This window comes from Salmo trutta, chromosome 7 (assembly GCF_901001165.1).
Source record: "Salmo trutta chromosome 7, fSalTru1.1, whole genome shotgun sequence".
NCBI lineage: Eukaryota > Metazoa > Chordata > Actinopteri > Salmoniformes > Salmonidae > Salmo > Salmo trutta.
This window is the reverse complement of record NC_042963.1, coordinates 2096100-2115378: the sequence shown is the minus strand read 5'-3', so window position 1 is coordinate 2115378 and position 19279 is coordinate 2096100. Positions and strand designations below refer to the sequence as shown.

General features: G+C 40.9%; 1 protein-coding gene across 2 annotated transcripts in view; it reads right to left on the bottom strand.

The window, feature by feature from the left end:
- Positions 1-360: 360 nt before the first annotated feature.
- Positions 361-19279, bottom strand: part of LOC115196724 (peptidyl-prolyl cis-trans isomerase FKBP8-like) — a 50974-nt gene continuing 32055 nt past the window's right edge. For both annotated transcript variants that reach the window (XM_029757592.1, XM_029757593.1), the window contains 5 exons: positions 15363-15580; positions 4907-5085; positions 4608-4685; positions 925-1059; positions 361-815 (listed from right to left, as the gene is read on the bottom strand). In XM_029757592.1, the coding sequence (XP_029613452.1) occupies positions 729-815; positions 925-1059; positions 4608-4685; positions 4907-5085; positions 15363-15580 (697 nt within the window). In that variant the 3' untranslated portion in view covers positions 361-728. The remainder of the gene's footprint in view (positions 816-924; positions 1060-4607; positions 4686-4906; positions 5086-15362; positions 15581-19279) is intronic.

The following is a 19279-nucleotide window of genomic DNA, read 5'->3' as shown; positions in this document are numbered from 1 at the left end:
TTATTCCCGATTACCCAGTTAACTTGACTTCAGTGTGTTCAAGTCTTCACAGTTCCGAGTTAACCGTTGTTTTGATCGCTGCATAAATCATGTATCATTGACAGCATGGCCAATTTTGAATGTTCATCATTAACCCCTTAATCCCAGATTTGGGACCACACATTCACTCCACTGAATAGCAGGATAGTGATTGCTTTGCAATGCTTGCAGAGTTAGCCACTGTCACTGATTCCTTCCAAACCACTCATTGTTTTGTGATTTCCAACTTGTTGTGTAATGTCCAATGGCCGATGAGAACCGATACGTTTTATCTATAATTACTCTTCATTATTTCTCCTTCATAAGTAATGACCCCAGTCATAGACATAGATACAGTTTATTGGGACACATATATCCTGTTATTACAGAAGCCCCTCATTCATACAAGACATTGACCATGTGACTGTTCCAGTCTGAGTTTTGTACTAAAATGGATTCCATCACAAAGCTGTTTTGTTCAAAAAAAAAATACATTGCATACATTCTTCGGAAGAAGTGCCATTAGTTTACTCTGTTACACTCAAATAAACACAATCTGTGGTGCAAATGTCGGTGCTGCTACAGTATGTCAGTGAACGTTGATACAGGTTTTTCCATAGTTCAGTGCAGTTTTTTTATTTATTATTCACAGCAGACACAAACAAGTCAGTTTACTATTTATGAGCTGGACAGTTCCTTTTCAGAGGGCGTCAGTTTCTTGCAGTCAGAACCACTGACGTCACTAAACTGCCCAAGGCCACCACCAGAGCACCAAGCAGGAACTTCCATGAAATTCCCTGAAACACCAAGTGACGCAATGTCAAAAAACAGTCAAATGTTTTTTTCCTACTTGTGAACTGAATTCAACTGAAACATTTCACTCAGGGAAAGTTCTCAGTGGCTTACAGGTGACTTCTTGTTAGGAGTCAGAAATGGGGCAATATTGTCTCCAAGGAACTGGGCAGGTTTGGCTTGCCACTTCTGGGTGTTTTTGCCTCCTGATTGCCTTTTCACTAGCTTTGACAGCTCAACATGGATGGCCTGGGAAGGGAAAGAGACAGACTGTAGTCACTTACCTTTAACCTCACTGTGAAACAAAATTAATGATGGGGTGTCAGGTGTGTACTCATAAAGGACAATCTTATACAATACAATTGAGTATTTTAGCAGTGAACTATGCTAGGTGGATTGTCATTGAGAATGAGGTTGTAGTATAGGAGTTGACCAGTAGATGGTAGCATAGATCATATTAAATCCAACAATGTCAGGCTCAAGCCATAGTTGGACTTGATCAGTTTGAAATAGATCTCATAATGTTAACATTCTTGACACTCACATTTTGTTTATCTTTCTAGCATAAAATATAATTGTCAACCAATATTATACAACAAATATATGGCAGTTTCTTGTTAAGCCCTCCTCACCAAAGTTGTCTTTTAGATACATATTTTTATTATTTCATTTTCCTTGTTTCAGGTCAACATCATAAACAAATTGTATATATGTAGATATAAGGTAACATAAAACATAGCATGACCAACTAACACAAAAAACAGTGACAGTAAACAAAAACAAAAGCACACAAAAAACAAGATTAAACTTTCTGCTCTCTTACAATCTTCCATTACCCTTAACAATCTTTATTTTCATTCAACCTGGAATCAGCTTTCATTACATGCCTTTATTCATTTGACTGTTGTGTGTGGCTGTAGTATATCAAGTACAACAGGTCCCGTGTGGCTCAGTTGGTAGAGCATGGTGTTTGCAACGCCAGGGTTGTGGGTTTGATTCCCACGGGGGACCGGTACGGAAAACAAAATGTATGAAATGCATGCATTCACTACTGTAAGTCGCTCTGGATAAGAGCATCTGCTAAATGACTAAAATGCAAAATACCCCTAATGGAGTATAGAAGAACAGTAATACTATAGAAGAGTCAAGTGGCCAGAGTTCAGTTGTATCAACAGAAGATCCATAGACTCAGAGCATTTTTTATATTAACACTTCTCAGGGTATCTGCGAGATTAGGGTGAAGAGATAGTTAAAAGGGTCACATATTATACAGTGGGGGGAAAAAGTATTTGATCCCCTGCTGATTTTGTACGTTTGCCCACTGACAAAGAAAGGATCAGTCTATAATTTTAATGGTAGGTTTCATTAAAATGCAAATCATTTTCTAACATTTTTGACATGCGTTTTTCAGGATTTTTTTGTTGTTATTCTGTCTCTCACTGTTCAAATAAACCTACTATTAAAATTACAGACTGATCATTTCTTTGTCAGTGTGCAAACGTACAAAATCAGCAGGGGATCAAATACTTTCCCCCCCACTGTATAGGGTCTCCTTCCTTGTTCCTAAATATAGCACACATTTTCTCCAGTGGCAGCACTTTTTAAAGATTTCACAGTACCACTGATTTATTGTGGGTGGCTGGTCTTTTATCCAGTTAAGGAGAATGCATTTGTGGGGCATAAAGAGTTAAAGACATTGAGCTGTGCTAAGGTAAGTGAGGACCTGTTTCTGACGACACCCAGTACAAATAGCCATGAGTCCATTCTTATAGGACATCTGAACATGCCATCTAGCTCCGTTTCTAGATTTTCCTAGAAATCTTCCCATGTGGCCATGGGTGTCATTTTCCTGCTTACACTTACAGCAGGTATCAGAGAATTCTGCATTCATTTTATTACATATAATGGGAGTCCTATGAACCCTTTGCATATTTGTGTATTGCATCTCTTGCACCTTGTTGCAGGTGAACAGTCGGCTTGCCTTGAGCATAGCCTTTGTACAGTTTTGGATTTCTGAGCCTCTTCCCAGCTCCGTTTTCTCATACCCTAATCAGGGCACTCGAGCTACTTGCAACATTTGTGTGTATAGCAGCATAAAAGTAGGAAATATAGTGCTTAGGTGCTTATAGTGCTCTTTCAGCTTTCTACAAGAGATTGTCAACTGGGGTTCATTTTGGGTTCTGGGGGGAACACCATCTTAGATTCAATAAAATGTCTTATTTGCAGATAGCCAAAGAATTGTCTGTGTGGTACAGAAAATGATTTCCTGAAACGATAGCAATGGCTCAAAGTTGTCTTGTGTTTTGTAGTGTACTTAGTTTCACATATCTTTGTATTTAGTAGGGTCTAGTAGGCCTAATCGTCATTGTTCATTCTAGTGATACTGAAATTACACTAATGGTTCGATTTTTTTTTTTTTAATAGGACTTAAGTTAATAATGAGATTTGATGACAAAGCACTGGTCAAACAAAAGATTGATGTTGATAGATGATTGATAGATAATAATGGAATATTTCTGGTAGGCAGTGTCGATAGTGCAAAAAGGCTTTTATATGTCATTTGGATTCAGAATGTTTCTGCTTTTCAATTCCTTACCTACTCAGCTAAATGAGGTCTCTGGGGGTAAAGATTGTTTTATCCGCCATCAAGGCAAGGGGGTAATTACCAAGGCAACAGTTTAGTTTAGTTTAGTTTAGTTTAGTTTTGTCTAGACAACAGTGTCTCACCACCACCAGTACACACTTCAGGTCAAGCCAAATAGGGCGATGGCCACAGAAAAGCACATTCAGAGCATGGTTTAAAAACAAAAAACAAACACACAACACTCAGAATTATACTGACAACCGCAAACATTTCTATATACAGAAAAGTAACACTTGGAGTTTCTGGGGGGGGGGCATAATGATATTATTAACTAACTGTAGGCCCTCATTGCCTGATTTGCTTTATTAGTGTGACATCAGTGTTTCCGGACAGCTCTAATCTTTGTGGCTAAGTAGAGAATTTTGCAGACAGTAATAGGAGCAAGACAGAACAGGTCTTCACTGTGGCTATAGAACTAACATTACACAATGATCTTTTCAAAGTGTCTGGGCTCTAATACCTTTGGTTGACTTTTCTTTGCTAAACTATATTGTGCCCATACGCAAAATCTGAGGTGAGTTTTCAGTCTGCAGTTTTTTCTGGTCATGGAAAACATTTAATTCCACATGTTCAAGGCTAAACCAATACAGAGGCGAAATCTACTGTAATTGTTTTTGAAGCACACACCCATTATACGTTTTGGGGAATTTTCCATGACTGGGTCTTCATATTCTCAGTTTCTCAGCGTTTGTCATAGTAAACATGCTGTGTGACAAAGTAGAGTGATAACTGGGAATGTAGTTTCCAATTCAAGTCCACTACTTTAAGTGCTGTAAAATACAACACAACCCGATGCCCAACAGCTTCTTTTTTTGGCATTACTTTGACTTTGGCAGTATTGGGCTATAGTACATACTACATCCCAATAACGCTGTTAACTAAGGGTGAACTGTGAGTCACACACTACTCCAGACATGATTTAAGAACCTGTTGAGTATTGTGATAGAAATAAAATGATACAGTACATCTCTTGCCTAGTGTCAGCTGAGACAGTGTCTTTTTGATTGGGAAATAATTTCACGGACCTGTAGTGGACATGAATCCTTGATCTGTTTATGGGGGGTTGGATTTCACTAGCAGGCTAGAGGCTAGGGAGAGGTGGAGGTGGTGAGAACCTAGAGATGTGCTCATTTAGATAGACAGACTATCTCACCTTGGTGGACGGCTCCAGTTTCAGAGCCTTCTTCAGTATCTCCATGGCCTCCCCGTACTCGCTCTTGTCTGACAGAAGCTGCAAACAAATTGCAGTATCTCTGAACAGCTAAATCAACATCATCCTTCAGTAGTATACTGTACATGTTTCAGTAGTACATGTTTATTTGCAGTAAATATTTACACTCATCTAAAATATCTGAATAGTGTTATGTAATAGAATTATTCATGCCCCCAGGCACTGTAGGCTAATGACAGTGGATTGAAGGTGAGGTAATGTGATGTTAGTGTGTCCCTCACCTTTCCTGTCCTGAAGAGGGCTTTGACATTTTGTGGGTCCAGGGACAAAACATCCCGGCTGGTGTGTAGTGCGTCGTCGTACTGCTCCAGTTTCAGCTGAGCCGCTGCCAGGTTGTTGAGACACTTCACCCGGTAGTCCTGCACCTCCTCCCCCTCCACCAGCACAGCACTTCCACCATCTAGGGGAAACAGGCCACACAGCCTCTCACACCTGGGCTATTGTCATGTATATGTACTGGGAGCCCCAGTTTTTCTAGGTTTCAGGGAGAATTATATACTTACAAAGGAACTGAACGGAGGAGAGACTGGGTATTTGATGTACTAAGGACATCTGTATGTTTGTTTGCCACAGTTATAAAAATCCAATGTTAAAGGGCTAGTGCAGTCAAAAATGTGATGGTCCTGTATTTTATATACACTGTGTATACCAAACATTAGGAACACCTTCCTAGTACTGAGTTGCACACCCTTTTGCCCTCAAAACAGCCTCAATTCGTCGGGCATGAACTCTACAAGGTATCAAATAAAATAAAATGTTATTGGTCACATACACATATTTAGCAGATATTATTGCGGGTGTAGAGAAAGCGTTCCACAGGGATCAAATCAAATCAAATGTTATTTATCACATGCGACGAATTAAACAGGTGTAGACCTTCGGTTAGGATATCTACTTTGTGCATGACACAAGTAGTTTTTCCAACAATTGTTTACAGACAGATTATTTCACTTATAATTCACTGCATCACAATTCCAGTGGGTCAGAAGTTTACATACACTAAGTTGACTGTGCCTTTAAACAGCTTGGAAAATTCCAGAAAATGATGTCATGGCTTTAGAAGCTTCTGATAGGCTAATTGACATCATTTGAGTCAATTGGAGGTGTACCTGTGGATGTATTTCAAGGCCTTCCTTTAAACTCATTGCCTCTTTGCTTGACATCATGGGAAAATCAAAATAAATCAGCCAAGACCTCAGAAAACAATTGTGGACCTCCACAAGTCTGGTTCATCCTTGGGAACAATTTCCAAATGCCTGGAGGTACCACGTTTATCTGTACAAACAATAGTACGCAAGTATAAAAACCATGGGACCACGCAGCCGTCATACCACTCAGGAAGGAGACGAGTTCTGTCTCCTAGAGATGAACGTACCTTGGCAAAGGACCTTGTGAAGATGCTGGAGGAAACAGGTACAAAAGTATCTATATCTACATAGTAAAACGAGTCCTACTTCATCATAACCTGAAAGTCCGCTCAGCAAGGGAGAAACCACTGCTCCAAAACCGCCATAAAAAAAGCCAGACTACGGTTTGCAACTGCACATGACGACAAAAATGTTACTTTTTGGAGAAATGTCCTCTGGTCTGATGAAACAAAAATACAAATAGAACTGTTTGGCCATAATGACCATCGTTATGTTTGGAGGGAAAAGGGGGAGTCTTGCAAGCATCATGAAATGTGGGGGTGCTTTACAGCAGGAGGGACTGGTGCACTTCATAAAATAGATGGCATCATGAGGAAAGAAAATTATGTGGATATATTGAAGCAACATCTCAAGACATCAGTCAGGAAGTTAAAGCTTGGTCGCAAATGGGTCTTCCAAACGAACAATGACCCCAAGCATACTTCCAAAGTTGTGGCAAAATGGCTTAAGGACAACAAAGTCAAGGTATTGGAGTGGTCATCACAAGACCGGACCTCAGTCCTATAGACAATTTGTGGGCAGAACTGAAAAAGCATGTGCAAGCAAGAAGGGCTACAAACCTGATTCAGTTACACCAGCTCTGTCAGGAGGAATGGGCAAACATTCACCCAACTTATTGTGGAAGGCTACACGAAACGTTTGACCCAAGTTAAACAATTTAAAGGCAATGCTACCAAATACTAATTGAGTGTATGTAAACTTCTGACCCACTGGGAATGTGATGAAAGAAATAAAAGCTGAAATAAATCATTCTCTCTACTATTATTCTGACATTTCACATTCTTAAAATAAAGTGGTGATCCTAACTGACCTAAGACAGGGATTTTTACTAGGATTAAATGTCAGGAATTGTGAAAATACTGAGTTTAAATGTATTTGGCTAAGGTATATGTAAACTTCCGACTTCAACTGTATATACAGGGGGTAATCGAGGTAATTGAGGTAATATGTACATGTAGGTAGGGGTAAAGGGACTTTGCATAGATAATAAACAGCGAGTAGCAGGAGTGTAAAAAAGGGGGGGGGGGTCAATGCAAATAGCCATTTGCTTAGCTGTTCAGCAGTCTTATGGCTTGGGGGTAGAGGCTGTTCAAAAGCCTTTTAGACCTAGATTTGGTGCTCTAGTACCGCCTGCCGTGCGATAGCAGAGAGAAAAGTCTATGACTAGGGTGGCTGGAGTCTTTGGCAAATTTCAGGGCCTTCCTCTGACACCGCCTGGTATAAAGGTCCTGGATGGCAGGAAGCTTGGCCCCACTGATGTACTGGGCTGTACGCACTACCCTCTGTAGCGCCTTGTGGTCAGAGGCCGAGCAGTTGCCATACCAGGAAATGATGCAGGCAGTCAGGATGCTCTCAATGCTTGCAGCTGTAGAATATTTTGAGGATCTGAGGACCCATGCCAAATCTTTTCAGTCTCCTGGGGGAGAATAGGCGTTGTCGTGCCCTCTTCACGACTGTCTTGGTGTTTTTGCACCATTATAGCTTGTTGGTGATGTGGACACCAAGAAACATGAAGCGGGAAGATGTGTTGTTGTCTACCCTTTCCCCCTGGGGTGGCCCGTCAGGAAGTCCAGGATCCAGATGCAGAGGGAGGTGTTTAGTCCCAGGGTCCTTAGCTTAGTGCTGAGCTTTAAAGGCTCTATGGTGTTGAACGCTGAGCTGTAGTCAATAAACAACATTCTCACGTAGGTGTTCCTTTTGTCCAGGTGGGAAAGGGCAGTGTTTGAGTGCAATAGAGATTGTGTCATCTGTGGATCTGTTGGGGTGGTATGCAAATTGCTGGCCCATGTTGACTCCAATACTTCCCACAGTTGTGTCAAGTTGAATGGATGTTCTTTGGGTGGTATACCATTCTTGATAGACACAGGAAACTGTTGAGTGTGAAAACCCAGCAGTGTTGCAGTTCTTGACACAAACCGGTGCACTTGACACCTACTACCATACCCCGTTCAAAGGCAATCCAATCTTTTGTCTTGCCCATTCACCCTCTGAATGGCACACATACAGTACACAATCTCAATTGTCTCAAGGTTTAAAAATCCTTCTTTAACCTGTCTCCTCCCCTTCATCTACACTGATTTGAAGTGGATTTAACAAGTGACCTCAATAAGGGATCATAGATTTCACCTGGATTCACCTGGTCAGTCTATGTCATGGAAAGAGCAGGTGTTCTTAAACTTTGTGTGGTGTTCATGTTTTTGTTATTCACCCAATGTTCACCGGTCTGAGGGACCCACAACATTTTGGGGTTTTTAAAACAATACAGCCATAACAATTAACGTAAAAATACTTAAAACTTAGATGTTGACATATCAATTACAAGATAGACAGCATACATGGTTAATATTTGCCATTTACCTCTGCTAGATCACATTATCAATAAAAACGCAATTCATTTGTTTTCATAAAATGTGATTTTTGAAAACAAAATTCAATTATAATCAAGAAATGGGTGGAATAAATCATGTTTATCTTGAACAAATATAAATAAAACAAGGTTTTCATCAATATTGATGTTTATTGCATTGAAGTGAACAAATTGGAAGGACAAATTTAAATACTGTATTTTATGGAAACGATAAATGCGCCCCATTGAACACAAATTAAGGCCGGTCTACACACCACATGAGGGACAGAGGTTTACTGTGTGTGTGTGTGTGTGTGTGTGTTCCAAATGTATTTCTTGCACTTGATGCATGTGTACTGTGTCTTCCTGTCCTTCTTGGGTCCACACACATCGCAACACTTCTTCTTGTTGCTACCAGCTGCAATCTAGAATGATGAAAACACAATTTTACTAACATCTCACTCACTCACTCACAGATAGCAGGCCAAGGTAGGAGAGTCGGACACACACATGCAACAACATCACTCACACTTCCGGTATTGGAGTTGTTGGTTCTGTGGGTCGGGCGGATGGGGCACTAGTATCCTCCTGAATCCTCCTCACGATGGCTGCAGAAGCTGGGATCATTGGGATATGTTGCCTCCTCTGGATTTGAGGTCTTACCAATGCCTTGCCCAGCTCCTCGAGAAAGAGCCGTCTCCTCTGGAGCTTCTCTCTGTCCCAATCTGGGTTCAATGCCATCCAGGTGACAAATGCGTTGTACGCCGAGATGTCCAAGATGTTGAAGAATATCACAAGTGGCCAGCGTAGGGTTCTTCTTTTGCAGCTGTAGTCAGTCACCAGCTTGTCTAAATTGTCCACCCCTCCTTTTGTGGCATTGTAATCCATTATGATTTCTAGTTTTTGATGTTCCTGGCCACAGATTCTCCCATCCCTATACAGCATACTCATGAGTACCACATTTTTGCCTTTCTTTGGCACATAGGATACTAGGTATGTGTAGGCAGTGAACACAAACTCTGAGGAATTGATAGACCTGTTCTGTGTATTCAACAGCTGAGTTGGGAGCTATGGCTTGTTTTTTCGTACTGTTCTTACCATCGTCAGCTTCCTCTTGAGGAGCACCTGTCCCAGTTTGAGCAAAGTAAAAAAGTTATTGCATGTGATGTTGTGGACACGGAGTCCCTGTGTCACGTCCAGGACAACCCGCATCCCTTGGTTCTTCTCAGGGTCTCCTCCATCTGGCTTCCCCGTATACACTTGCAAGTTCCACCTACATGATGAAGCAGCATCACAGGCAGCCCAGATTTGGATTCCATATTTTAGACGGTATGTACTGCCTGAAGGTGCAGAGGCCTCTAAATGGCAGAAGCTGCTCATCAATAGTAACGTTGGGCCCAGGGTTGTAAAACAGGGGAAGGCGGTCCACCCACTTGTCCTACACTGACCTGATTGCAGCTAGCTTGTCTCTCTGTGGATAATCCTGGAAATTATGTGGAAGTTTTCCAGAGACATTGTTGCACAGAAAGTTATCTGCCAGTTCCTGCATCCCACAGGGATTCTGTCGATTCCCCAATGGATCTGAAAACACCAGCAAGGATAAGAACCCCAAAGTATGGATGTAAATGAGTTTGGTCCATCTCCTTCCATCTCTCTCCAAAAACATGCCTTCCCTCCAAATTAGTCCAGTCCAGAATGATTTTCTGGATGGTGTCTGGGATGGACAGTTCAAAAGAAGACTTTATGTCCTGCACATGAGTAACCGCCATCCGCGTTTGCCCTGGTTGCATCCTTATCACATTGGCAGCCATGCGGGGTGGCTCATTCCTTGGGCAATTTCACCATTCAATTTTCACCATTCAACCTCAGCCAGCCACCATTCAATTTCACAATTTTTTGACATCCATATTTTCTCCTCTTGCAGACTGCTGTTGAGCTGGTTGCTGACTGGCTGGTCCTGAGGCTGGCTGAGGTTCAATCTCATCCTCTTCTTCCAACTCACTGTCAGACTCCGAATTGACAGAGACATGATCCTCATATTCGGAAAATTGGAAGTGGAAGACACTCCTTCCAGACTAGCTTCCCTCTCTGCAAAAATTATTTCTAAGGCCATCTGAGCAGAGATTATTTTTGCCTTACTGATTGATTGTGGTAATGAGCCACACATGCAAAGCTATTTATTTGTTGTGTCCCTCCCCCAATTTGCACCTGACTGGGGTAGAGTGTAGGATAATCCAGCATTTTTTACAATGTATCAAAATAATGTATTGAAATAATGTATCGTAATAACATTGTGCAGGTTCCCGCAAGACGTTGTGTAGTTTCACACACTACAAAGGGTAAAGAGTGCGAGAAAAGCGGGACACATGCAGGGAGACAGACCGGTTATTGGTGCTATGTTGAATCAGCAGGCCCAAGGAGGAGGAAGACAGAGTGAAGGTACACAGCAAACCTTTTTGTTTAATTTTTACTTGTTTTCACCTACACACACAATTTCCCACACTTTTATTACCCTTGGGTCCAGTGGACTTGAACACCACATATGCAATACAAATGTGTAGGGTGGTGCACAATGTGCACTCAATGAAAATGTGTTTTCATTGAGGCCAATGAGTCTCAGGTTGAAAAAATTATTCATTGTATCATTTTTCTTTTAGTAAACATTGAAACTGGGTCCCACAGACCCGAACACCACACAAGGGTTAGTGTTTTGTATACTCAGTGTATATGGCTACACTATGAGTTTGGAATAATACTGTGAAAATTATGATAATGCCCTTTTAGTTTATGGGAGAGTGGGGTAAGTAGAACAACCCATTGTTTCTAGGAAACTATACACACAATTCATGAAAAAAAGTAATAATAATAATAATTGGACCCAATATTTAGGAAAAGGTTATCCTTTCTTGGAGTCTGAGAAACCTTATGGAAAAAGTGGTAAGCAAATAACATTTTGACCAAGTCAAATTCATTTATTGTGTTAAGGGATTTAAGAGATTTGTGTTTCATGATGCTTGTATCTAAATCAAAGTAGATATTTTTAAGATTGTTCTATACATAATTTGGGTTCTCTAAACACAGCATGAAAGTGTGTCCTTGTAGCTGTGTGGGCTAATATAATCAAAATGTTTGGCTTGGTGTAAGTTGAGCCAATGGCCATGGGGTACAGTGGCTTGCGAAAATATTCACCCCCTTGGCATTTTTCCTATTTTGTTGCCTTACAACCTAGAATTATAATGGATTTTTGGGGCGTTCGTATCATTTGATTTACACAACATGCCTACCACTTTGAAGATGCAAATTTTTTTTATTGTGAAACAAACATAAAACTTGAGTGTGCATAACTATTCATCCCCCCCAAAGTCAATACTTTGTAGAGCCACATTTTGCAGCAATTACAGCTGCAAGTCTCTTGGGGTATGTCTCTATAAGCTTGGCACATCTAGCCGCTGTGATTTTTGCCCATTCTTCAAGGCAAAACTGCTCCAGCTCCTTCAAGTTGGATGGGTTACAAGTTGGATGGTGTACAACAATCTTTAAGTCATACCACAGATTCTCAATTGGATTGAGGTCTGGGCTTTGACTAAGCCATTCCAAGACATTGAAATTAATCCCCTTAAACCATTCGAGTGTTGCTTTAGCAGTATGCTTAGGGTCATTGTCCTGCTGGAATCTCTGGAAGATTCGTGAGGTTTCCCCTCAAGAATTTCCCTGTATTTCGTGCCATCCATCATTCCTCCAATTCTGACCAGTTTCCCAGTCCCTGCCGATGAAAAACATCCCCACAGCATGATGCTGCCACCACCATGCTTCACTGTGGGGATGGTATTCTCTGGGTGATGAGAGGTGTTGGGTTTGCACCAGAAATAGTGTTTTCCTTGATGGCCAAAAGCTACATTTTAGTCTCATCTGACCAGAGTACCTTCTTCCATATGTTTGGGGAGTCTCCCACATGTCTTTTGGCGAACACCAAATATGTTTGCTTATTTTTTTCTTTAAGCAATGGCTTTTTTTCTGGCCACTCTTCCATAAAGCCCAGCTCTGTGGAGTGTATGGCTTAAAGTGGTCCTATTGACAGATACCCCAATCTCCGCTGTGGAGCTTTGCAGCTCCTTCAGGATTATCTTTGGTCTCTTTGTTGCCTCTCTGATTAATTCCCTCCTTGCCCGGTCCATGATTTTTGGTGGGCGGCCCTCTCTTGGCAGGTTTGTTGTGGTGCCATATTCTTTCCATTTTTTAATAATGGATTTAATGGTGTTCCGTGGGATTTTCAGAAGTTTCAGATATTTTTTTATAACCTAACCCTGATCTGTACTTCTCCACAACTTTGTCCCTGACCTGTTTGCAGAGCTTGCACCATATCTTGTTTAGGGGCTTCATAGCAAAGGGGTGAATACATTTGCATGCACCACTTTTCCGTTTTTTATATTTTAGAATTTTTTGAAACAAGTTATTTCTTCCATTTCACTTTACCATTTTAAACTATTTTGTGTATGTCCATTACATTAAATCCAAATAAAAATCTATTTAAATTACAGGTTGTAATGCAACAAAATAGGAAAAACGCCAAGGGGGATGAATACTTTTGCAAGGCACTGTAAGTCAATTTTTTTAATATATTTTTTTAATTTAACCTTTATTTAACTAGGCAAGTCAGTTGAGAACAAATTCTTATTTACAATGACGGCCTACACCGGCCAAACCCGGATGACGCTGTGCTAATTGTGCGCCACCCAGTGGGATTCCCAATCACAGCCAGTTGTGATACAGTCTGGATTCAAACCAAGGTGTCTGTAGTGACGCCTCTAGGACTGAGATGCAGTTCCTTAGACCCCTGCGCCACTCGGGAGCCAATGGATGAGCCAATGACAAGTTGAGGAAATGTAAGTGTTTTCTTCCCAGGTGTAATTCAAGGCAACACCAGGGCCTGGTCTATGTTAAGTGTAAACAAAAAAAGTACAAAGTGTTTGTTAGGTGCTAAGTCCGTGTTAAAGTCCCTTAGAATGATAAAATGGAGTAGGTTGTGCCAAGAGATCACTTTCTTTGGACAAGCTATGTTTTAAAATGAATGTTTACATGTTTACATTACATGATTATTTCCAGGGATATACCACATCCTGAAATATAGGTAGATATCTTTGTTAGAAATAATACTGTAGTTCCCTTGACGGATTGCTCACCTCACCCCACACTCCCTAAGAGCTGTTTGAAAAGACTGCTTGAAATTTCAGCCTGTTTTGGTGGGATGTAGTTTTGGCCTGCCTGGTAAATAGATAGACCAAAAAGAAAGAGTTTCAAACCTCTCCGCCAATAACAGCTAGTTTTCAATTTTCCCCTCCCCACTGAGACAGACAGTTCTAGCACAATTCTTGCTAGAGAAATTGTTATTTGCAAAGAAGCTATTTTTGTTTCTTTTTGACGATTTTAACATATTTTCAGTCTCCGAACAGTGGTGAATGGAAAGATACATCTGTTACACAAACACCAAAAACTGTAATGAGTTTTGGCGATTGTCATTAGGCCAGAATTCATGTGTTCACTGCTGTCTGCATCTCGGTGTTGGCCACTTATCTCTGCCTTGGAAAAATTTCAGTTTTCTTGTCAAACCACATCAAATCAAATCAAATGTATTTATATACCCCTTCTTACATCAGCTGATATATCAAAGTGCTGTACAGAAACGCAGCCTAAAACCCCAAACAGCAAGCAATGCAGGTGTAGAAGCACACATTTTGGAGCATAGGCTATACCACCCGTTTTCAAATCCATATGCTCATTTTCTATGCCTCTGACATTTGATAATTAAGAAAATATATATATTTAACCTTTATTTAACTAGGCAAGTCAATAAAGAACAAATTATTATTTACAATGGCGGCCTACCATTAGTCTAAGATATTTGAGGGATTGTTGTTAGCAAAGCTATGTTAGGATGTAGATTAGGGGGATGGAGCAGCTATTGAAGGATTTAAAGGATATTCTAGAGACAGACAAGGTTGATTCCTCTCACTCAGATTCCAGGAGTGTGGTTATGCCATTGTGTATTCAAGTGTGAATGGTGACTAGACATAAAACAGAGTATTTTGATGCAAGTTTTATTTATATGTTGTATTTATTTATCTGACAGAAACCATCCCAGCATGTGAAACCCTGCTTTACAAAAACACAATGCCTTATGCCACTACATCGTAGTGCAATGACTATCTGTGGTTATCCCAAGAGAAACGTATATATCTGTTGGGATATGCAGTGATAATTCTAATGCAGATATTCAATGATGGAGTTATATTCCATCTATTGAATTTCTGAATATTCTCTAGCATTATCTCACCCGCTCATCTGGCAAATTCACAGTCTTGTTGCATCGAATATATTCATTGCTTATTAAGTGCTGAGGAAAATGTAACCATTGGCCCATCATCATTGATACATTTAGAGGCAGCCCATGCTCTTCTCCTCACTGACTCATTTCTGTCAAATGTCTCTCTTGGGTCCACCCTGCCTTTCCAGCAATTAAAATGATTAAGGACCTTGAATTAACATGAAAGTTTATTAGGTTTGATTACCATAAGAATTAACAATAACATTTCCCCTGACAGTCACCTCTGGTGGATGTGCCTCTGCATTATGATAGTATGATTAGTGCTGAGATGGACTAGCAGTAAGCCATGAGGAGACTATCATGCAATTGGGTGCTGGAAATGTGGAAGCTGTATTTTTCTGAAGTGTGCTGGTTATAAAAAAAATCTATTTACTGCTGTGTGTGTGTGTGTGTGTGTGTGTGTGTGTGTGTGTGTGTGTGTGTGTGTGTGTGTGTGTGTGTGTGTTTGCGTGCGTGCGTGCGTGCGTGCGTGTGTGTGTGTGTGTGTGTAGCAGGATGCACGTGATGAAGGAAGGGATTACCTTCAGAGCGTGTAGTAAGGACGTCCAGAGCCATCCAGTAGGCCCTGGCAGCCATGCTGTACTCCTCCCTCTGGAAGTGGAAGTTCCCCCGCTCTCGTTTCTGGTTGCCGATGCGGATACGGTCAGAGATGGGGAGAATCAGGGGGTCGGGCTTCTCTCTGATGTTCAGGAGTTGTAGCTGGTAGAGTAAGGGGGCCCAGGCTGGAATATCAGGCTCCCTGACAAAAAACAAATACACACACGTACACAAACCTTCAATCACACTCAGACTGGTGCAATGTGGAGAGCCTCAGACAATAGGCACTGTCTAAATATCTTTGATTGTCACAAATCCTTGTGTGTAAATATGCTGGGTCAGTACATATCATAGCTCTTATGTTGACTTGAAAACATCACAAAAACGGTTGTTCTGAAGTAATTCTCCACATGCCTTCATTTGCCAATATCACAACTAAGTTTTATGTTGTTTTGGTTACATCTTAATTGATTGGACTGCATATTGATCGGTGACTTCACCTGCAATATATATTAGTAGACACCCAATTTCTGCTATCTGGTCAATAGGGAACTGGTACTGTTAAAATGTGATATATTCCTGTCTGTTGAAAAGTTAGTGGTCATGCGCACATCCTTAAACAACTAAGGTGTTTGGCTAATAAAGGATACTTGAAAAAGAAGAGAGGTGCGCACACTGAATATGCTCCAGTTTGTCACCTTTATTGGACAACGTTTTGATCCTTCATAGATCTTCGTCAGGTCATATTGGATCAAAGTGCTGTCCAGTAAAGGTGGTAAATTTGGGAGCATATTCAGTGTGCGGGCCTCTGCGGGCCTCTCTTCTTTTTCATATTGCTGTCCATTCACCCTCGTTTTGACAGCTGTTCTCTCCCAGGGCAGTGTTGCTACAGTGACTTAAAGTCTAATATGTAAGTCAGCATGAGTACTTGGGTTTGTGAACTTGTGAGGGTATTCCAATCCCTCAAAACAGGCAAGAAATGTAATCTGATCCACCTGTGAGTTACACCTGTGAGTTACTAATTGCTTCAGCTTACTCAAGATTGACTCAGAAGGAACGTTCATTTGGTTCTCCAGATGATCATCTGGTCCCTGTGGCCCCATAGCACAAAATAGAGTATAATCATTAACTGGGTAACGGCTCTGATTCCGAAGGGGGTGTGTGTGCACACATGCATGACATGGGCTCTCTTAATTTGGTGATGTTTCGCAGAGGGAGCTGTAGGTTGAACTTAGTGGAACTTATTTTGGTGGAAAGCTCCACAATTCCCATACCATATGTGAACATCTAGAAGATACAGTGCACAGCCCTTGCTTAATTATAGTGCAAGTGGTAAACCCACTCTCATTATCGTCCAGCATTCAATCTAAAGACATAATTATCAGGTGCCATTCTGATTCATTAGCTTCCTAAGTATGTCAAGGTCATACTGTACGCCAAAATAAATGAATAAAACTAACTTCACTTTCAAAAAACGGAAATAAAAAGTAAGGGATCATATTCGAAAATGCAGCTCTAAAAAGTACTGGTCTGAAACTATGCCTGATACTAATAAGTCCAGTTGTCATTGTTGCAAGGTGATAGCACTGTGGTGTGTCAGATCATGAATTATTCAAACAGGTTGTGTCAATTACACAATGTATGTCTGTCTAACAGAACTAGTATAGCTCCAGTCACTGTGTGGCTGTATCAGGAGGTGGAATCGGGTTACCTTTTCACCTCTCCACCCAAGGGACAACATCCTGTGTTATGTGATGCAGGAGCATGTAGCAGATGAGCTACAGTATGGCCTTGGAAACATGAGATGGATCCCTTTGCTTGGGACTGGAGGAAGTAGGGGCTTTGGATGAGTAGACAAAAAAGACTCCACCTTTAGTGATGCTGACCCTTTTCAGTGTGACTAGCTCGTAGACTAGCTCGGAGGCTCCTCAGAGGAGGAAGTGGAGGACCATCCTCCTCATTGAATTTCATAAAAATAAAAATAGTAAAACATTAATAGATAAAACTATACTAAATATAATCACGTCACTAAATAATTGATTAAAACACACTATTTTGCAAAGAAGGTCTACAGTAGCCTCAACAGCACTCTGTAGGGTAGCACCATGGTGTAGCTGGAGGACAGTTAGTGTCCATCCTCCTCTGGGTACATTGACTTCAATACAAAACCTAGGAGGCTCATGTTTCTCACCCCCTTCCATAGACTTACACAGTAATTATGACAACTTCCGGAGGACGTCATCCAACCTATCAGAGCTTTTGCAACATGAACTGACATGTTGCCACCCAATCAAAGGATCAGAGAATGAATCTAGTACTGAAAGCATAAACTACAGCTAGCTAGCACTGCAGTGCATAAAATGTGGTGAGTAATTGACTATAAGAGAGAGAAAGACAGAACAGTTTTGATGAAATGTATTTCTTTCAAAATGAAGGCGAAGCAAGAGAGAAATAGAGTGAAAGAGTGCCATTTTTTTCACTTACTTAGCTAGCAAATGCAGCTAGCTAGTTTAGCTTACTGAAACACCCTGCTCAAACAGAGGGATGCTATCTTAGCTAGCTGGCTATGACTATCCAATGCAACACCAGAACTCTTCAAAGGTCAAGGTAAGCTTTTCGTTTTACTAATTTATTGCCACCGGGGCCTGCCGGTGTAACTGCTTACTGACTGCACACTGTAACCTTCAGTGTTGCCAACTAATTTTCAGGGTAAGTTGCTAGAGGCAGGTTGATTTGTTGCTAAAAGTTGCTAAATGACGTTGTGATGTCATTGCGTGATAACGTAAAACTGCGTCATTACATAGAATACACAATAACGTTACTCAAATTGACTGGCCATCTCGGCAAAAAATATGATTTGAAGATTGTTCAGGTACAGACTGCCACTCTTTTCTGTATTTCTGGCTGTACATTTTTGATTGAGGCATGTTGATTGATGTTGTAAGTTCTGTTCAAGATCAAACATTCGTGACCAACTATATTCATTGGGTTTGGCTCGTTGAACCCGTACTAATGCTGCTGCAGTCAGCCAACAATGATTTGAAATTGCTGCTGGCCTGCTGCTGCCTGTGCACGAGCTGAGCGCCTGCTGCTGACGTCACTCACAACGCACTTTTGCAGCCAGGCACGTGTGTTGTGACTGAGTGTGTGACAGAGAAAATCATTTTTGTGTCATTTAGAGGGGAAATGTGTGCATTTTAGCTTTTGAGTCACTTTTCAAAAGTTGCTAAAAGTTCCAAATACATTTTTAAAAGTAGCTACATTTGTTGCTATGTGCTGTTTGAAAAAAAACGTTGCCAGGGTAGTCTGAAAAGTTGCTAAATCTAGCAACAAAATTGCTAAGTTGGCATCACTGGTAACCTTACTGCTTGATTGTAATGGGTTTACTAACTCATTAGTTCTATAAGTTAAGCTAACTATGATGTTACTTTAGCTAATATGATGAGAACGATGTAGGTTGTGTCTAACGGTTTGGCTTGGAAAGGTTTATTCGCCTGGTCATATACACCTGATGTGTTGTGTATTGAAGTCCACAAGCGAAGGGAAGAGGTGAGAGGAGGAGAGTGCATAGACGCGAGACGGAATACAAAGGGGCTGCTATGAAAGTGAACTGTGTTCACGCGTGATCAGGGGTGTATTCATTCCGCCTATTCTGTTTAAAAATGTTTCTTAAACGGAAGCAAATGGAACAAAAATGTGGATAAATATACCTGAATTTGTCCAATAGAATCTCTCTTTTGCAACTGTTGGACTAATGATTACACCCAATATCAGCTAGATGCAGGCAACAGTCCGAGGCAGTTTTGAATGTCACTGTCTGTCCGTGTATCACTGTCTGTCACCTCAAATTTGCCTCTCGACCTGTGTGCACCTACTTTACATTTTAAACATTCATTCATAT